This window comes from Amphibalanus amphitrite, unplaced genomic scaffold (genome assembly GCF_019059575.1).
Source record: "Amphibalanus amphitrite isolate SeventyFive unplaced genomic scaffold, NRLGWU_Aamphi_draft 000898F_arrow, whole genome shotgun sequence".
NCBI lineage: Eukaryota > Metazoa > Arthropoda > Thecostraca > Balanomorpha > Balanidae > Amphibalanus > Amphibalanus amphitrite.
Genome location: NW_024882392.1, coordinates 245,931 through 253,402, shown reverse-complemented (window position 1 = coordinate 253,402; position 7,472 = coordinate 245,931). Strand labels below are relative to the sequence as shown.

At 45.4% G+C, this 7,472-nt stretch overlaps 1 protein-coding gene across 7 annotated transcripts in view; it reads right to left on the bottom strand.

Moving 5' to 3' along the window:
* Positions 1-1,559: 1,559 nt before the first annotated feature.
* Positions 1,560-7,472, bottom strand: part of LOC122367817 (phosphomannomutase-like) — a 37,548-nt gene continuing 31,635 nt past the window's right edge. For all 7 annotated transcript variants that reach the window (XM_043341244.1, XM_043341238.1, XM_043341243.1 and 4 more), the window contains 3 exons: positions 6,091-6,240; positions 5,411-5,494; positions 1,560-2,275 (listed from right to left, as the gene is read on the bottom strand). In XM_043341244.1, the coding sequence (XP_043197179.1) occupies positions 2,136-2,275; positions 5,411-5,494; positions 6,091-6,240 (374 nt within the window). In that variant the 3' untranslated portion in view covers positions 1,560-2,135. The remainder of the gene's footprint in view (positions 2,276-5,410; positions 5,495-6,090; positions 6,241-7,472) is intronic.

Below are 7,472 nucleotides of genomic sequence, written 5' to 3'. Positions count from 1 at the left end.
TTTGGGCTATCCCTCCAGCTTTGCAAGCCACATCACGGATGTGGGCGTGAAATCTTAGCGAGATATCAACCTTGACGCCCAAATCCACGCAACTGTCAGATGTGGGAATAGGCTGGCCACCAAGGAGGTACTGAGGAGGTGGAGGGGGATCCCTGGCTCGTAGGGGGTAGAAGCGGAGCACAGTGCACTTTTTTGCGGTTCATGTTGAGCCCCCAGGACCTGGCAGTGGAAAAGAGGGCATCAATATCAGCCTGGATCTGCGGGAGGGTAGCGTATGGTAACAACGGGCTGGACTGGTGACGGGAAAAGGAGGCGTAGATTTTAAGGTCGTCCGCGAATATTTTGTATGACGATGAGAGGTTAGGGGCGATGGAGTTGATGAATATCAAGAACAAGACTGGACCAAGTACCGACCCCTGTGGAACACCGTTACGTACTGGGCGGGGGGAGCTCTGGGCTCCATTCACCAGCACACTCATGGATCTATCGGTAAGGAAAGAACGGATCCAACTCAGGAGGGAGGCGCCTGTAGGATCCGGAGTGGCTCCACGGCAGTCATGGCCGAAACCCAGGCATCTCAGTTTCTCCAGCAGAATCTCATGGGAGACCACGTCAAAGGCTTTGCTGAAGTCGAAGAAAACAACGTCAGATGTTTTACCCTCGTCAGTTGCCCTCGACACATCATCGTATACCAGCAGCAGCTGATCTGCCGTGGAGCGTCCTGCTCGGAAGCCGAACTGGTCGAAAAATGCTTTAATTCGGAGATATGGAATTTCGAACTTGCAGTTTTTGGATTCTAAGGGGCTCGTTTCACTCGTGCATTAACACACTCGCGCTCCAATCCATCCACGTCGTTCGTTAAAGGGACACTCCCTCCCACCTTAACATTAGTTTTGAGTTGAGATAGCCAAATTGGTGGCCATGGCCTGCAAATACCGGTTTGGGCACTCACAACATCGACAAATGCTTTAATTCGGAGATATGGAATTTCAAACTTGCAGTTTTCGGATTCTAAGGGGCTAGTGCATTGGTATGCCCCCTTAGAATTTGTGACGTCAGCGGAGATCTAACGATTTTTAAATCTTTTACTAAAACGTTTGGTAGCACGCGGTGGTATATGCTGCTTTGCGCGCAACAAATGCCGCACTTTCAAATAAAGTCGCTAGGAACAGCGGAGATCCCAAAAAGTAAACAAAAGTAAAAGTCTAATTACTAATATCTTGAAAACCGGTGAATATTTTTCGATGCAATTTGGTCGATATTCGTTTTCGCTCTTTCTGAACCGAGCGACATCACTTTCGTGCCAATTCATTAACTTTTTTGAAGGTGGGAGGGTCCCTTTAAAACCATTTACACACGGGAAACCACGTGTTAATATATCAGCCTCTGACGTCACACGCTCAATATTTTGAGCGCTCAATTTTTTGAGCTTTTCCCCCTTGTGCGTGGGACTGATATAATATTACCAATAAATGTTTCATTTATTGTGTCATTTAAATGCCACAATTGAAGCTCCTTCATCCACACCGGCTTGCGTTCTCTCATAATAAAAACACCCGTAGGACACAACAGTCTTTATTATCCAGCGTTCCAGGTTCAGTAGAACGTTGATATTCAGAAATTCCATCTACGCAAAACACAAGAACCAGACCCCAAAATGTCTTTCAAAGAATACCCAGAAAAAAAAACAACAACCATAGCCATTGATAACAAAAAGCATATAAAATATCATGCACCACATATACGTGATGCTTTCAAAATAGATGAAAAAGCAATTTATATATAAAACTCACGATGAGCTGCAACTAAATTCATAACAAGGTCCATATGAAACAAATAACCACACGACAGTGGCATAGTCAAGGGAATGCTGAGGGCAACCAGAACAAGTGACCGTTCTACTCATACCAACACTCAGAATAGGGTCATATGAGCAGTTCGGGCGCTCCCCGCCAGATGCCACTAGTGTTCCCACCCGGTTTACGTCCCAACACAGTCATCGCAAAGGCATGGCCACGGCGAGGTAACACACTTCGCCACATAGCCCATTTTGAGCGAGAATAACGGGTCTAACTGGACGGGCGCAGCGGACGGGACGCCTTCAGCAGTTCCGCCACCGGCCGCCAGGGGCGCCGTCAGCGCAGTTTCAGTAGTTCCTCCACCTGCCGCCGGGCGTCGCTGGGATCGGTCACAGAATGGCCCACTGTTCTGGGATCCTCGTAGATGGCGTGATCGTTCCCTCCTGGGCTGGTCTTGTCACCGAAAAAGTGGATCGCTGAAACATGGGGAGGAGGGGCGTTATCGCACGTTCAACGTATTTACCCTGTGATGGCATTGCTTGCTAAAACATTTCTATCAAAGATTGTGCAGACTTTGTAACCACTTTGATAGAATAGTCGCGGCGGTCTGTTCACTGTTCAAAGACAAAGGTGACGTTGTGCTTCGCCATAACTCCTCGTCCTCCCCACTTATCTGAGCTCACGTCAGATAGAACCAGGTCAAAGTACAACAAGGGACGCCGGTAGACGATGACAGCTGCAGATGCTCGATAAGGAATCATGCCACGAAAGTCACTTCTTAAAACTAATCATCTGTAAATGCTGAAAGTCAAATGTCAAGTCATGCTTTCCTGCGTTGCATGCTCAGGGAAGTCACGCAACTGGGTGCAATTGCGCTAATTGAAACATGGTCAAAGGGGGAACCAGCACCACTAATACAATGTAAAGCAATGTCCCAAAATTTGTCGATTTGGGTGGGAAACGACATCCAAATGAAATTCATTTTCCACTCTCACCACCATAATTTTTAAGAACAATTTTCCACTCCCAACCAAGAAAACCTAGATTTTTACCTATAGAAAGCGCAGTTGTGTGGATGCCCGGTTGGCGGTTTAGCATCAAACATCCTACACCTTAGAATAAAATGGGACGCCATTTAATTGCGTCCCAGAAAAGCTATTTCTGGCACCCTAAAAGCTGACTCGCCCCAAAATTGGTCCTCAGCACCTATTTGGTGGATACCAGCACCAATCATGGAAAATGACCTTAATTAGCTGTTTCTGGCACCTATTCATCGGTACGCCTTACTCTTTTTTCTGAATCTGGCACCTAAATGCTGAACGTAACACCAATCTAGTAGAAAAATGAGCTACTGGCTGGTAGAATCAGGTTGTTCTGGTATAATGACCCCTGGAGTCTAGCCTAAAGGTTGCCAGTGCAGCTACACTCTAAGACAGCCCCCTAGTGATCTCAGAATTGTATATGACGTTTAAGTAAGCAAATAATATTGATTTGTTTGAAAAAAATGTCATTTAAATATTTAAAAGTATTTATTTGTAATGCTTAAAGGGAAACATTTTTGTGAGTAATTGTCTCGATTTTGACCATTAAAACGGTTATTGTATTTTTTGACGTCATCAAATAGCTCCAAAAAAGAAATGTAATGTTTTCATTCCGTTCAAGGCCGCTGAAGAAACGCGGGATCTTGCGTGGGACATTGTCCGTTGTTTGCCGCGCAGAGTTGTGCCGTGGTTGTGCCTTTTTCATCTGTTTCTTACTTATGTGTGCATGAAGCTTTGATTTTGTTTTTGGTTATTGTGGGACCGGTCAGTCAAACGCCCCTGTAGAAACCGGATGCTGCGTTTGATCGAGATGGAGTCAGACGATGATTGCAGAAAGCTAATAATATTGAAAAGAGGGCCGGTTGCGTGGCATGTCTGTTCAGAGTTGACATTTTGCTTTACTCCAGTTTATGACCTGAGAGCCTGGCTGGAAGTGACGGATCCAAACTTTTCACGTTAAAATGGCTGAGGGTGCAATAATCTCTAGTCTCTACATAGCGGGCTGGTATAGGAGCGTCTTGCTATGCTGCACCATAGCTGGCTAGTGATTCTCTTTTGGCTAGAAATGGCATTAATCATTATCTCCACTGGCGAAAATGGCACTTGACATCACCGAATGCAACGTTCATGTTTGTTAGGATACATAAAATCAGGAAGATTACGCGAATTAGGTAGGCAAACGTGGAATAAAATAGGTGCTGGATGTTTTGGTTTTGGTGCTGAATCAGCAAACAGCAAATACGGAGTTCAACTAGACGATCTGGCAACTTTAGGCTGTGTGGAAGCAATTAGGTGCCAGATTCAGATATTAGGGTCGAATAAGCATTTTGGGGCTGATCAGCAATTAGGTGCCAGAAACAGCTTTATAGGGACCAGAAACAAATATTCCCCAATAAAATGCATGTTTTTGGTCGTTTTTCACTCTTTTTGGATCTAATCGAATCAGCAGTTTTTCACTCTCTCCCCTCTTTTTGTGGCGTAATTTTCCCCTCTGACACCCAAGACAAAACTCAATTTTGGGACACTGATGTAAAGTATCGAAATTAGATTTCGAGTCGCGGTTTCGGGATATCTTTCACTTTCCTGCATGAGTTATTTTTGTGTGAATAGAAAAAAAATAACGCTCCCACACAGCCATGAATTAGTCTACAATGGAAATACAAAGCAATGACAGTAAAGCAGCTAAATTCACGTTGCGATACAGGACTATGCCGGACAGAAGCGCAGCCAGGATTAAATTTCGGAGGGGGCTTGAAGTGGTGAGGGCGCCAATATCGGCTCAGGAGGGCGCCAATTTCGGCTCAAGAGGACGCTATAAAATACAAAAAGATATAAAATTGCACAGCTGGGTGCCAGTGCCGCATGGTGTACCGCAATGGAGCTAGCTTACCGTCGAGGGCGCCTAAAGTGCTGGATTTGGGAGGGGCTAAAGCCCAGTGTGGCCCCCATTGGCTGCGCCCCTGACTATGCATCATTCATTCCTTAACATAGAGACACGGGGATATTGGTTGGCACAGTTCCTCATTACACTCCACGGTCCATTGGATTCAACAGGACTGGAGGAAAACTGACTACACATTTCCTGTTTGCTATCAATGGCGCGTCTAATCCAGACGTATGAATCACCGGTCAAACTGGCCCGCGCATGGCAACAGAAGGCTTAATACGGGACCCGGATGTGAGCAAGGGACGTCATAAAAGTTTCCCCGGCAAGGTAATGCTCATATACCCCATATATGCTGAGTACTTGGTGTGGGTTTGACATCATGCATAAATTGTCCGGACTCCTATCAACCGTGTATTGACACAGTCATAAGCCCACTTCAAGGGAATATGTAGGTATATACTGCATATGAATAAAGCACAAAGACTCAGATGAGGATACAACCACACGACCCAAGCATGCGAACCAGAACGTCATTAAACTAATAAAAAATGGTAATAAAGATAATAATAAGAAACAGGGAAAGATAAGAATGAAAAGCAGCGGCCAGGACTCACCAAAAATGCGTCAGTTACATAAGAATCGTTATCATCCGTTGTCTGCCCACAGTTTCCGTAAGTACTCACCCTCGAAACCCTCCTTTTCGACGAACTGCAGTGAGTACGTCTTATCCCACCCCCGCGGGAACACATCGACACTTATTTGACCACCTGTAACAGAGTTCCGGGTCACTCAGAGCATATCAGTCTGTCAGTAGGCTATGTGAGGCAGAGGGCAAACACCGATTGGTAGGATCAACGTTTATCGGAGTAGATGACGCGGAAATCCAGGGAAAAGTGACGTCTTTGACTGCGTCACATCACATCCGGAGCTTATATCCCTACGGGGCTTAGCAATTCCTGACGCAACTTCAGTGAGTTGCAAAGAAATGGATCATGATCGATTCAGAAAACGTTTGTGTTATAGTTCATAACTCTAACCATCACATAAATATTTTCCTAACGTCCCTTCTCTCCCGATAATTTTCTCCTTTCCCTACCCCTATATCTTTCTTTTCTCGACCCCTACCTCTCATTCTCTCTCAACTTTCTCTTTCTCCTGCTCTTTCTATTCAACTCTTTTTCTCTTACTCTCTTCTTACTCTCTCTTTCTTCCCCTTCTCTTTCCCCCTGCTTCCATCGTCCCATTTGCCATACGACTCTCTTCATCTTTATTTACCCTGAAAACTTTTCTATCAATTTTCCGCTTTCTTTCCCTAAACCTCAGTCACTCCCTCTATGCTTCTCTCTTCCATCCTCCACCTTACCGATGCAGACACTGAGGTTGGCGTCTCTGAACTCGGAGTTTAGCGCGGCCACTAGGGCAGACCTCACACCGTGCTCCGTGTCGTACACTACAAACGCGTCCCGCTCGGCCTGGCTGCAGCTGCGGCCGATTGGAGAAATGTTGATCATACCTGGGGATATAGGGGGAGAATGTGGGGTTATGCATGGAGACAATGACAATTGTGGTACCTAATTGATAAGTGGGATAATTGATACTGATATAATCATACTCAGGAATTTAGAGGGGAAATGTTATACGTACCTGACAGAATGGAGGGATAAGGACTATACCTGCAAACGCAGAGGACAAGGGGTTATACCTGGGAACACATGGGAAATTGGTTAACCCGCGCGGGGCTGGGGTTTCCAGCCGAACGCGCGGGGCTGGGGGGTGTAAATTTTACCCCCCCCCCCCTGTTATCTCCCGAACTAATGGTCCGATTTGGAAAATTCAAACGCCAATCGAAAGATCTCATCACGAACAACTAAAAACATGTACTTAGTTTAAAGGGACTATCCCACCTTCTAAAATGTTGTTAAAATCAGTTAAATTGTGCCCGACTTTATAGATTGGATGACCAGGAACACGGTTCTGGCATTTATTTTTCATTAAACATCTTAGGAGTTAGGCTTCCCATATTCCAAACACAAACTTTCAAATATGTGACGTCACAGCCCAAAATTACCTCCTTCCCCAGGCCACATTACTGTCATAAAGCTGATTCTTTTTACTCTGTAGGCACCACAACAAAGTTCAGACCAAGTTTTAAGCGATTTTTCAGCGAACAAACCCATTTAAATCAGAATGACTAAACGAGGTGACGTCACACTAACGGTCGCTCCATGTTGAAGATAGGGCCTTGTACAAGGCCCATTTTCAAATGAAGGGAACGAATTTCTTCAACACCAAGAGGCCGCGGGGGTTGCAACCTAGATAGATAGTGGTTTCTGAACCTCGCCGCAAACTTGGCTATCTCAACTCAAACCCCATGTTAAAGGTGGGATAGTCCCTTTAAAGTTTGAGGTCAAGGTCAGGGTCAGGTCAAGGGTACAAATTGCAAGTTTCTAAAGTATCGGCCTTGCACCGTAGTTGCCGAAGAATGGAGTCATGGACTGAGACTGATTGCCCAAAACGTGTTCTTAGGCTACCAAGACAATATTCGTTGCATACAATATCATTCAGAGGTCAAGGTCAAGGTCAGGTCAGGTCAGGTCACCAAAAACAAAATATAGAAAAGGGCATGTGCGACACATGTTTTATGGGTCATTTTACTCATAGAATTCAATAGGCACACTCAATAAGTGATATGGACCACCTCTGGATGAATTTCAGGTCGAGGTCAGGTCAAGGCCTAGCCCCCAG